This window comes from Podarcis cretensis (assembly GCF_951804945.1).
Source record: "Podarcis cretensis genome assembly, chromosome: 4".
NCBI classification, from domain to species: Eukaryota; Metazoa; Chordata; class Lepidosauria; order Squamata; family Lacertidae; genus Podarcis; species Podarcis cretensis.
Genome location: NC_137173.1, coordinates 37,929,434 through 37,942,704, shown reverse-complemented (window position 1 = coordinate 37,942,704; position 13,271 = coordinate 37,929,434). Strand labels below are relative to the sequence as shown.

Below are 13,271 nucleotides of genomic sequence, written 5' to 3'. Positions count from 1 at the left end.
AGATGGAATAATAGAACTGTAGAGTTGAAGGGAATCCTGAGGATCATCTAGTCCAACCCTCGGCAACATTGGAATCTTTTGCCCAATGTGGGGTTCAAACCCTTGACCCTGAGGTTAAGAGTCATGCTCTACTGACTGAGCTAGCTTAGATGTTGCCTTTTTTTTGTCACTGCCGGTTCTTCAGTTTAGATAGATAGATAGATAGATAGATAGATGGATAGATGGATAGATGGATAGATGGATGGATGGATTTAGCCTTTGAATTGAGCTTAATGGCTTTGTTGTGGGACCTGGCTTGTAATAAGAATTTAATGTCACAAATAGCACTGTTCATAACTAGTGAGTAGCTGACAAGCTGCTGAAGTGTACAAGCTGAATCTGCTCCTGGGTATAATCAGTTTGTTCCATTCAAGAAGTTTGATTCTTTCCTGCTTACTTGCATGGCCAGATTTATTCCATTTGAAGGAAGTAGTCATCACAATCTGGCAATAGCAGTTGTAGAAGTTAGGTCAGGTTGCGCTCCTTGAATCATCATTGTGTTTCTGCGCAGTATTCTTGCATTTCAAGTAATGGCCTGATCAGAAGTAAATTTTTTTAAAGTAAGCATGCCAAAGGCTAAAATCCATTGCAATGTTTTTTATCTAGGGTCTTGCTTTTCTTAGCCAAATAGCTTTACTTGGCTTTGCAGAGGAAATGTGATATTATTTTTAGATTATGAAGTCTATGTAAACTACCATGGTAGTATAGCTTCTGTAAGTATTTGGGATGGATAAGAAGCCACTGTGGTACAACTTGTTCTGAGTCTCAATTTGTTAGTATATTGATCCAGATTTAGGCATGAATTAATTGACTTTGTGGTAGACATGAGATCAAAGAAGAATAAAAGTAACAAGTTCTCGATAACTTTTTAATAGCATCTTAAACTTGTTTTAATTCCCTTTGATAATAGCATACTTGAAGGCAATCAACAATTAAACATTCATATTTTTAATGTGTGTGACATATTTAATAACTTTACTCAGTTGTGCTAGTGGATGGCATATAAAGATTTTTGATGTAATCTATCAGTAGTCTGTTCCATGTCAAGGACTTTTGGAGTGTCAAAATGAAACTAGAGAATAGTTTTCTAATGTTAAGTCTGTCCCCCTGGAAATGAGCCAGTCTGTTGAGATGGAGAAGCTGTTACTCTTAAGATACTGGGTGTAGGGGGGGATGCCCAAGGGAGAATAGTAAAAATACACAATTCTGTCATTTTATGAAAATGAAACTTAGAAAAATGACAGTTTGGACTGTGAGTGTTTAGTTCCTCCTGTGGTCTCCAAAGTAAACCCCAGAGCTAATGTCGGGTCAGTATATTAATTAATACAATAAGACTTGCTTGTTTTGTGTTGCTAAATCAAACTAAAATTTGTATTTTTTACTATATTTTTCTTATAGCATTTTGGTTTCAACCAATGGAAAGTTTCTTAGTCATTGGTGCAGCCATATTGGCGGTAGCATTGTTTTTGCTACAGGTTGGCTATGTTGGTAAGTACTAAATTCTTTATTCCTTACCAGTGCTGAATAGTATTTTATCGTAAATTGCTTTGCATGTGCCCAACAATGGAGTAAAAAGTAGTAGTAGTTAATGCATTATGTTTAAAAAAATGTGTAAGATTTCATAGTATGAGCAGTTTATGTAGCTTCTAACATTTTCCATTCTTGGAAAATTACCAGGAATAAAAGATTCCATTGTAATTAATTTCAAGTCTGATACCCTTTAATATGCGACTTCTGTTGATGGTGATCAGTACCTTTTTCTGATGATCTGTTGTAGAAAGGAAACTTGTGGTTATCAATGACTGCTTGTTCAAGATCTTAGCGGTACAGTGAACACAGAACACAGTTTGCTTCTTTCTAGAAGGATTATTATTTTGTAAAAAAAGAAAGCTAGCTCCGAGTCTGGGGGCCATACCACCTGTTGACCCAAAACCCCAATCTCAGTGGGCCTGGCTAGACTTGGAACATTGGAATGGCTTTAGCTTGAGGAACTAGTTTGGCAACCTTTCTGTCCCACCTCCACTCTTCATTGGGGTATTGGCTCTGTGAGCAAGAAATAGGTGACTGCTCCTCCCTTTCTTGATGTTCCTCAGCTTGGCCATTTAATTTTGGGGGAGTTATTTCCTATGCCTGCCTACAAATCAGTCCTACTGAGAACAAATGGATTGAAAAATAATCTGAAAATAGGTACTTGCACAGCTCATATCCCAATTGCATCTTGCTAGGAGACTTCCTAGACTGGCATCTCATTCATCACTACAGGAAACAGGATGCAGTACTTGATAGGCCTTTGATCTGACCTAGCAGGGGTCCTGTTGTATTCTTAGTGCTTGAACTGCACAGCTGCGGATAACATTTCAATAAAGGCTTAAGCAGCACTAGCAAAATGCAGGGTGTGAAATGGAGGTGCCGGGAGATTTGGGATCTTTCAGACATGTTGAGGGGAGTCAGGGGAACAGAAAATTCATAGCAACTATGTTCTAGACATCTAACCTCAGAACTTAGCATTTCATGTTATTGAAATATAAATATAACAGGATTATTCCAGTGACAAATATGAGCCAGAACAGTGTTGTTGTTGTTTAATTGAATCCCAAGAGAAGTGCGGAAGCAACAGTAGATACGGCGTCGCTGATTGCATTCAGCCACAAATTCTGGTTTTGTTATCCTTTCAAGTGACACTACCCAACAAAATGCCCTATGCAAGTAACAGTCAGCTCAGGGTGGAGATACAGAAGACTGACAACAAATGCCCACGTGTCACTTCATGCACCACTCGCCCTAAAACAAATAGCAACAAACACAGTGATGCCTCAGAGTGGTACCATTGCGTAAGTTCACCTGGAGGTTTGAGGTAGAATATTCTCAACATGTGGGTGACACCCAACTCTGTTTCTACTCCACATCTAGTTTAGGTGAAGCAGAGGAAATGCTAAATCCAGCGTCTCGCTGTGCTAGTGGGCTGAATAAGGGCCAACAAATTGAAGCTCAGTCCAGAAAAGACCGAGGTGTTCATCTTGTGGTTGACTGGGTTGCACTCTGCTGAAGGATTATGTTTGCAGTCAGTTGTTTCTCATTGATTCATCATTGTCAAGCACTAGTTGTTTGGTGCCACAGAATGCTTAGACCAGTGTTGTCTAGACAGAGATAGCCTTGCTCTGGTGAGTTCCTGGTTAAACAACTGTAGTACTTGGTGCTGCTTTTGAAGGTGCTGCTGCTAGTTTACTAACTGGGACTGGGTACCATAATCACATCATGCCCTTGCTGCATTAGTTGCACTGACTGTGGCTGTGCTGTGCTGAAATTTGTCTTCCATTCTTCAAAAACAACCACCACCACCCCCGCAAAACCAACCCCTCCCACTGTGAAATAGGCTTCTAGGGTGGTTACTTTTTTGCTGCATTTCTGGGGTGATTTAGAACTTCTTAACAATTTTGGTGGGAATAGGGTTGAGTGTACCTTATTGTTGTGAGTTTTCTTAGTGCAGTCACCTGGTGAGGTTTCAGAATGCAGACCACTGGGGAGACTTGTAGGATGAAAGAAAGCATGCTCACAAACCGCAGCAGCCACCGTGTAAATAAGGAAAGTGCAACAGAACTCTTGTACCATGCCCATTTACTCCCTTTGATAATTTTTGAATGCAGTTTATTTTTAATATGCAGTTAATTATTAATTGTTATACAATGAGTTTGGTTTTTAGTTTGGTTTTCTTAAAGGAGGAGATGTTTTCAGCACTCGACTAATCTCTAGCTCCAACTAAAAGGACAAAACCAGCAATTAGATGAAAACCCTTCTTTCTGCATGGGAGAATTGAAGCATGGCCTGCCTCTGCATACACCTTCCTATGCCTTGCAACCAAAGGGCTTCTGTGGGTGCCCTGCCATCAGAGGCAAGGGAGATAGCTACCAGGAACAGGGCTTTCTCAGTGGTGGCTTCCAGTTATGAAAAATTTTCACAAGAGAAGCTTCCTTGACATTATCATTTGGGTATCAATCAAAGCCTTTTAATCCTTTGTGGGCTCCATTACTGTTTTTCTTCTGTTTATTGGTATAAAATTAGAGCAATCTCTTTAATAAGTAAATAAGCAAAGTTAATCGCTCAGGACTTATGCAGACACACATACATAATAGTATACATAGCTCAAGACCAAGAACAGAGCATCAGAATACATGGTACATTGCCATGGTATGCTAGTTACAAGATTTCCCTCACAAAATCACAGCAGTATAGATTAACGCATGATCTCCAGAGATCGTCAATCACTTTTGCTTCCCCATGGCCTATTTTTAAAAATTGGCAGTCCTGTATGACATTTAAAAATCTGTAGCATCCAATAAAAATGGAGTGATGCTTAAAGGGGAGTTACTTCTTTCCTAGCAAGCATTCTTGCTGAATATGGCAGACTGTCTCTGGTTGAACAAAGGCCTTAGAAGTAGATCTGGTTACTCCACCATTCTAGGTAATAATTTATGCTGTACTGATTCGTGTACTGTGATGTCCGAATGAGCCCACACCAATGCTCCATATAGCACCTGGGGAAATAATTTACCCTTGTAGAGCTCTATTAAAGGACAAGGAGAAGCTCTTTGATATAAAGCTTCAAAGTTGCTGTAAAGAGAAGGTTACAGGATGGGGAGAGAGAGATTTAACTGAAAGAACTGAATTAAAGACATAGATAGAGTTGCAGCTTTAATAGTTTTCCCCCCTCAGTTATTCAAACTTACTTTAGCTAAATTGTATTTGTACACTGAGTCCTATTTTAAACTGCTGTGAGAATTTTAATGAATACCCATACTAAATAATAGATTAGTATCACTTGGTGTCCAGTAAAGTAACTTTTGGCATGGGGAGACAGCCAAGGCCGATCATCATTCCCATATGGTGGAATACATTTTCCGTGAAGTGAAAACTTACTGAACAGCCATATAGATAGATTCTTTATTGTCATTACACAAGTGCAACATTGCACAAGTGCAACGAAATTGGATGCCATCCCTTAAAAACAACAAAAGCAAAACAACAACAACAACCAAACAAACCACATTCCAGCCACACCCACACCCACACCCATCAAACTCCCAGGTCACACTATCGAGTTACAGCATTTAAAAAGGCCACAGCTCTTGGATAGAAACTATTTTTCAGTCTATTTGTCCTTGACTTGATGTTTCTATATCTCCTGCCAGAAGGCAGTAGTGCAAACAGACTGTATCCCGGGTGAGATGCATCCTGCAGGATGTTGTTTGCTTTCCTAAGACAACGGGAACCGTACAGTTCTTCCAAAGATGGGAGAGGATGACCAATAATCCTTTGGGCTGTGGTTATGACCTTCTGGAGCACCTTCCTCTTCCTAGCTGTACAACTGGAGAACCAGGCACAAATACAGTATGTGAGAATGCTCTCTATGGAGCCTCGGTAGAAGGACACCAGCAGTCTCTCACTCAGATTGTTCTTCTTTAAAAGTCTGAGGAAATAAATTCTCTGCTGGGCCTTCTTCACCAGAGCAGTGGTATTTGCGCTCCAAGTCATGCCCTGATCGATAGTCACTCCCAAAAACCTGAATTCCGCCACCCTCTCCACCCGTTCCCCTTTGATATACAAGGGCTGAATGTCCGCCTTTTTTTTCCTGTAATCCACCACCAATTCCTTGGTCTTAGCCGTATTAAGAGCCAGATTGTTCTCTCCACACCAAACACAAAGAGAGCCATATAATAAGGCTCTCTTTCTGTTTCTGACCTTACGAGCTCATTTTATGGTGTCCATTAACATGTTTCTCTGAATGAGCCAACGTTCCCCCACAGGCATTTAGTATGGAATTCCCATGCTTCATTCACTCAGTGTTACAGAGCATCCACACAGCACTGTCGTTCATTCGTTGTCATCCTGGATTTTCCCTGGGTTCATACGGAGTACTTGAATGGAAGGAGTACTTGAAACTTCACAGATGTATTTACCTTTAATGCACTCTTCAGTCTTTTCTAAAGGGTGCAGTTTTTCCATGACAGACAGGATAACTGACCCATGCACACCTTGGCACACCATTACGACAACATTTGTGTTGAGCACCATTTTTGACGTGATTTTAAAAATCCACCTTTAAAAAAAAAGTGAAAGAGAAATATTCCTGTGACACCATACTGCTGTGGAATTATTGCAGTAGAGTGTTACAGCACTATAGCTGTATTATAGCTAATAAATTAGCATTATAGCATGATGTTTATAATGCTATACCTCTTTTTCATTAAAATATTTATGTATGAGTGTATGCATTCATGTATATGGGTTTGTGATCATTAAATGATCAGTTTTAAGAAATGAATGGGAGTCATATAATGGCATCCAACACAATGGTTAAACTAAATGAGTGCTGGAGTCCCCACACATAGCAACTCAGTCATGCCCAGTGGCGCACAAAGAACATAGCAGGATGAATATAGGAAGAAAAGAAAAATACATAGTTGCAGGAACCCAAGTAACAACAAAATAGATGTGATTACTGAAACATAAGCATGTGCAAATACACACACACATATATATCAGATACAAAATATGAGTTATCCAATCAATGCCTGCTACATAAATAGCAGTGGAGTTGTTGTTTTGTGGTTGTTAATTCAGTTTATATACTGCTCTTTATCAAAAGATACCAGGGCAGTGCACAACATTAAGAACACATTACGGAGCAGCAATAATAAAAGTATAATAAAAAGCATAATAATAAAAAGTATAAAAAATGATCATAATAACAGCAAACCCCCCCACCCCCGCTTTAACAGGCCATAGATTATTTAATGGCTAAAGGCCTGGGTAAAGAGGAATGTTTTTGCCTGTTGCCTAAAGACATGTGGTGATGGCACCAGACCAACCTTTCTGGGGAGAGCATTCCACAGTTAGGGAGCCACTACAGAAAAGGCTCATTCTCATATTGCCACCCTCCAGACCACTCACGGAGGTGAGACATAGAGAAGGACCTCGAATGACAAGTAAAGGGCCCAGGTCAATTTGTATGGGGAGAGGTGATCCTTAAGGCGTTGAAGTCCTGAGCCATGCAAGGCTTTATAGACTTTACAGGGCCAGGAAACTAATGAGAAGCCAGTGCAGTTGGAGCAGGATTGGTGTTATATGTTTGCTCAAACTGTCTTGTTCTGTTGAGCATTCTGCTCATTGAATTTTGCACCAGCTGAGGTTTCCGAACCTCCTTCAGAGGCATAGCTGTCAACTTTTCCCTTTTCTTGCAAGGAATCCTATTCGGAATAAGGGAATTTCCCTTTAAAAAAGGGAAACATTGACAGCTATGTTCAGAGGCAGCCCTGTGTATATTGCATTATAGAAATCCATCCTAGAGGGAGGTTACCAGAGCGTAGGCCACAGAAGTTAGGCTATTCAGATAGGAGTGTAGCTGGGCCACCAGCTGACACTGACAGAAGGCACTCTGTGCCACCAAGGCCATCTGGGCCTCAAAATGACAGCATTGGATCCACAAGCACCCCAAGCTACTTAAGGTTAAAATGGAGTATAACCCCTTCAAGAGCAGGCAGTCTTCTACCTATCCAGTCTAGCGAACCACCCACTGGCAGTGCCTCAGTCTTATCTGAATTGAGCTTCAGTTTATTGGCTCTCATCCAGTCCATTATCAAGGGAAGACCAGAAAATCCAGGATTTTCTCTTCTTTTGTGCTTCTTCAGAAACCAGTTGAAGAATTATTTGTGAATGGCAGCCATTTATCCTCTTATTCTTTCTTTCCAGACCCCACCCCACCCCCCGGACTTACTTTATTCCTACACATTGTGATTCTGCTACATGTACCTAGGCATTTGAATCAATCCTAGAGGGTTGTTACTCCAAGAATGAAGAGCCCAAGTGAAGGGTTTTCAGTTCATAGGCAAGGGGTAAATATATTGAAATGCATGGCCTGCTGCTGCTGCTGCTGCTGCTGCTTATCCGGGGAACCCCTCAATTTTTGCTATGCATATAGAAAAAAATACAACTCTGTACTCCTAATAATGTGGAAAGTCGATTGTAATTCTTTTTCTGGCTTACAAAAGAAGAGCAATGATTGGGTAGTGCTAGTAGCCATCTGTTTGTCAGTTGCCTGTCTCTTTTATTTGCAGGATTTAATAGGTAATATTTTTGTTCAATTTGCTTCTGAAAATTCCACATGCCCTTGGTACATATGTTGAAGCACTTGAGAGAACGCAAATTGTTATTTATAATACTGTGTAATTTAAAATGTCATTCATAGGCCAGTGCCTGTTGCAGTGGGCATTGTGAACATTGAGGGAGTTTGTAATGCTAGATGTGGATCTTCAAAGCTTACTAATCACTTTAGACATCACTTTGGATACAGTATATATTATTAAGCTAAAAACAGTCCCATTGTGCTGGAGAGTACTTACATCTGTGTGATGTAATGTTTCTTGGGGATGCTAACCCAATGCCTGTAGGCATTATTTCATGGCACGCTGATTAAGTAAACATTTGACAGAGTAGCAAAACAGAGCATTTCCAATTTATTGCTGTGCTGCAGAGGTAAACTGTAAGACAGCTACTGCTTTAATGTATCAGAAAACATGAGTATAGTGAGAGGTGATTACTGATAGCTGTTCAGCTTTTAAATGCTGCTCTTTAGAATTCTACTTGCAATGTTTCTTTCTCTCACACACGTACTTTTTAAAACACGGAAATCATGCTGTGTTTTTTTTTTTTTTACCACATGCAACATCTACAAAGATGATTCTGGAACAGAGAAGTGTACCTGGCAGTTTGTTAACAGTGCCTAGGGCAGAAGAGAGCACAGCTGGTGTTACTGAGCGTACAATTTTTCCAACTTCTTTTCTTTGGAAGGCTCCCAAAGTGCTGTACAAACCTATGAACCATCAGTCTTTGAAGCAAACCACTTCTGTAACTTCGCTAATTTAACTGGGTGTCTTTAAAAAAAGAAAAGGAAGAAGACTGGCATGTTCTGTTGAATAGGAAGGAAGAATTTAGGATCTGATCTGTCTCACACATGAAGCTAACAGCAGACGAATTGAACTCTATGCAGTGCACTTCTGATTTGAAATAGAATCTTGGAGAATACTGCAACACATAGACAGAGCTGTAGATTTTGCTTGTGGCCAGTATTGTATGGCACAGGTGGAGTGTTTGCTGCTGGGAGGAAGAGGAGTGCAGGAACGCAGCATCTCTGAAGTGGCCTCCTATTGACATGACAGAAAGTAGTAATGGGGGCAGGAAGTCTTGGAGCGCGTAGTTGCAGTTGTCCCTTTGATATTGCCAGTTTGAGTCGCTCAGAGTTTTACAGGTTGTGTAGATGATTGTTACAGATCTCATACAGCCGATCCTGAATCTGCTATTGCGTGAACCTTGAGTGGAGGAGTTGGAATTTTTGTTTCAGTTACAAGTGTAGGATGAATAATGTGTGCCAGTAGTAGAAAGGGGCAGGCAAACCATTTAAATTTAACACAGAGGCATCTAAAGCAAATGAGAATGTTCATAGCAGGACATAAATGTATAGCGGCAGCATGGAGGGGAGTAGTGTTCATGGAGGCAGCCATTCTTTTCAACATATTCTCATAGAGCAATGGAAAGCCATCACCCCACTTGCATGTGCGTTCAAAGCGTGTAGCAACAAAGAGACCAGGCTTTAAGGAATCCAACTATCCCTAATTGCATGCAATAACAGAAGGAAGCCAACATTTCTGTCAGGGGACTGCCATCGGAACAGGGAAGGGAGGCAGTTGGGATACAGGGAACCTCTGAAAATCTTGTGAAGCAGTTCCTCTTCCTGCGGTGGGGAAAGCCACACCTCCAGTGGGGAAGAGGGGAAAGGGCCAGAGGATGCTGCTGGGAGCCCCAGCGCCGCACCCCGTCAGTCTGAGGGTGGGAAAGGCCACACCTCCAGGGTAAAGGAGCGGAAAGGGCTAGAGGATGCTGCTGCTGGGAGCCTCAGCACTGCTCCTTGCTAAGCCGGCCAGGAGAGAAGCATGCCTTTTCTGTCGCCCACCTTGCGCAGAGGTGTAAAACGCAAAGAAGGAAGGAAAAGGCTGGGGGTGACTAAGCTCTTATGTTGGGGGAAGACCCGAAAACGACCACTCCTGGATTCTGCTAGTGATTGAGGCAGACATGAACTTGTGGTTCTGCACTGTAAATAGTTTTGCACCAAAATAAAACCTGTAAAAGACAGGTCAGAGTCCTGACTGGTTACTCACGAGCAACCACCATTGCCATATGACAATTTCCACAAGCCTAAAAATACATTTTACAAACTCTTAGAATTGCAGATACCATTTCCGCTATCCTCATCTTCTGCTTCCGGTCTTGCCTCTTTAAAAGCCTTTGGTGGAATGCAACCAGTTTGCGCTAGGCACATCATTCCCATTTGGCAAATATGTGGATGCTTTAGATTATGCATAAGTGTACAGATAAGCTCTTTATGACAACTCCCACAGCCCGCCCCTCATAAGACTATTTTACAAAACTGAATTTTTTACTGATGCAAACATTGTGGTTTCAATAATAAGGCATTTCCCCTCCCCTCATGCCCCTTTGAGCCTTTTCCTGAATTCCACCCTGATGAAGAGTTCTGGTGGACCCAAAAGCTTGCTCATTATTTTCTGGGAAATTGATTGGTCATAAAAAGGGTCTTTTTCAGAACAATGGTGGCATTTTAGCCCTTAGTCATGCAAGCTAGTGTAACTTACCTTTCTTCTGATTAGCTTACTTGGTGGTTTCTCTTTGGGAGAAGCTGATTTATTTGGCATGCAGAAGATTGGCAGATAGCACCCCAGAAGATAATCACCTCTGTTGTGAAGTAGGTGGTAGTGCCTCATCCTTGCCTGTCCCTGCTTCACTGCACCTCTGTAAGTGTGGTATGGAATGATGACAGCAGCATAAACATGTTTATGTAGTTTTATTTATAATCACCGCTGTCCAAAATCACTTGCAGAAACGTTCAGCATTTATATTCTGTTGATGCTTTTTCTTCCAGTAGATCATAGAATCAGATGAAATGTAAAAGCAGCATATTTGTGTTTAAGTACTTTAGTGTTTAAATTCTCCTCCCCTTTTCATTTTTACTTAAAGCTGTGAAGTTTGAGATGAGTCTTCTTAAGAAGATCAGCTTTGGTCTTGTAGCACTAATAGTCATGATTACTGTTGTGCCTGGTGCTGCTCTTTTGGTCAAAGGTAAGTGTCAAAAATTAATATCATTACTACTTTCCATCCTTCAGTCTGAAGGTTCCAAGGGCGGTACATGGTTAAATATCTCAGAACCATAAAACAATAATACAGTGGTACCTTGGTTCTCGAACTCAATCTGTTCTGGAAGTCTGTTTGACTTCCAAAACGTTCACACACCAAGGCGTGGCTTCTGATTGGTCCCAGAAACAATGCCAACAGCCGAAACAGACGTTCGGCTTCCAAAAAGCATTTGCAAATCAGAACACTTACTTCTGGGTTTGCAGCATATGGGAGTTGATTTATTTGGGAGCCAAGTTGTTCGGGAACCAGGGTACCACTGTATAGTCCAAACAGAAAAAAACAAAAATCAGAAATGGCAAGCAATCATGCATCCAGGACCTCTCAGCCTGGGGAGACAAGTATGTCTTCAGATGACATTTAAAAGTAGTAAATGTAGGGGACAAACAAACCTCTGTGGGGAGGGAATTCCACATCCGTAGTGTGCCACATTACTCTGCCATGATCTATGGATTTCAGTGGTAAAAATCCATAGAGCAAGTCATGCAGATCTTAAAGCATGGGCTGACCAGTAACAAGGGAGCTGGTCCTTCAGATAGTTGGGTATTAAATAGAGCTAGAGCTTTGTCTACCAGTGGGTGCACCTCAGATTGGTTCCAGTAGCAGGCCGATAGCCAGTGCAGATTCTGGAGGACAGGTACAGGGTGAGTCCTTTAAAAGAGGCCCCGTGGATACAGAGTACACATGTTCCACGGGGCCTCTTTTAAAAGACTCATGATGCCACTTTGCAACATCTGTCAGTAACCTGGCTGCCATGCTGTATACCACCTGCAGTTTCGGGACCACTTTTAAGGGCAGCACCACATGGGGCATGTTGCAGTAGTCTATTGGAGAGGTTGCCAGAGCTGGTGAACCAGCCAGAACTGGACATAACCACTGAAGCTACTTGGGCATCAGTAGAGCTCCTTCAAGCTTTGCAGAAGGTTTTATATACCAGGTACGGGAGATGAGAAACCTGTTCAAATAAAGGAAAAGGGGAAGTTATTACCTTCTGCACAGGGAAAGGGTAGGAAGCTTGTAGGCCTCAGATGCACCCTTAATCTAATAATAATAATAATAATAATAATAATAATAATAATAATAATAATAGTAATAATTTATTTATACCCCACCTATCTTGCTGGGTTTCCCCAGCCACCCTGCATGGCTTCCAACTGAATATCAAAAACACAATACAGCATCAAACATTTAAAAACTTCTCTAAACAGGGCTGCCTTCAGATGTCTTTTAAAAGTAAGATAATTGCTTATTTCCTTGACATCTCCTGGGAGGGTGTTCCACAGGGCGGGCGCTACTACCGAGAAGGCCCTCTGCCTGGTTCCCTGTAACCTCACAGCCAGGGAACCGCCAGAAGGTCCTCGGCGCTGGACCTCAGTGTTTGAGCTGAAGAATGGCACACAATCCTGCCCCTCCTCCAGATTTTGTTAATGCTAGGAAATAGTTCTCTCCAATTCACAGCTCATACCAATTCATACCAAGTAGAAGTGAGAGGGACAGTTTAATCTAATAGCACCTAAATTTGTATGCACAGGGCCAGCAACACTGGTTCATCTTCTGGTGCTCTACTTGGATCTGATTTAACTTGTTTGTTTGACTTTTATTTACTAAATTAAAGGGGGGGACTTACTAATTGTATTCACTGTATAAATATTTTTTCTAGTAGCCAAATATTTAAATCAAAGTATTCGGTTAGCTAAAAAAAAAGTTAATAAAGCATACTTATTGTAGTTTAAATGCTACTTTCAAACAAGCCCAGAGCTTCATTTTGTTTTATTTAACACATGACAGTTCAATAGCATGCTCTTTAAAAAAGTAAAACATAAATGCATTGAAAATTGCTAACAGACTAATTTTAGCATGCCCAAAGAGCTGTGAATTGGAGAGAACAAAATTGGGGGGAGGGGCAGAATTGTGTGCTATTCTCAATCTTGAACAATCTGTGACTATACCAGATTGTGAACCGTGAGCCTAATTCT

The 13,271-nt window shown here is 41.2% G+C and overlaps 1 protein-coding gene across 1 annotated transcript in view; it reads left to right on the top strand.

Moving 5' to 3' along the window:
- CD47 (CD47 molecule) overlaps positions 1 to 13,271 on the top strand; it is a 46,189-nt gene that overhangs the window by 11,779 nt on the left and 21,139 nt on the right. Inside the window, exons 3-4 of the mRNA XM_079974588.1 lie at positions 1,438 to 1,527; positions 11,122 to 11,223. Of these exons, the coding sequence (XP_079830714.1) occupies positions 1,438 to 1,527; positions 11,122 to 11,223 (192 nt within the window). The remainder of the gene's footprint in view (positions 1 to 1,437; positions 1,528 to 11,121; positions 11,224 to 13,271) is intronic.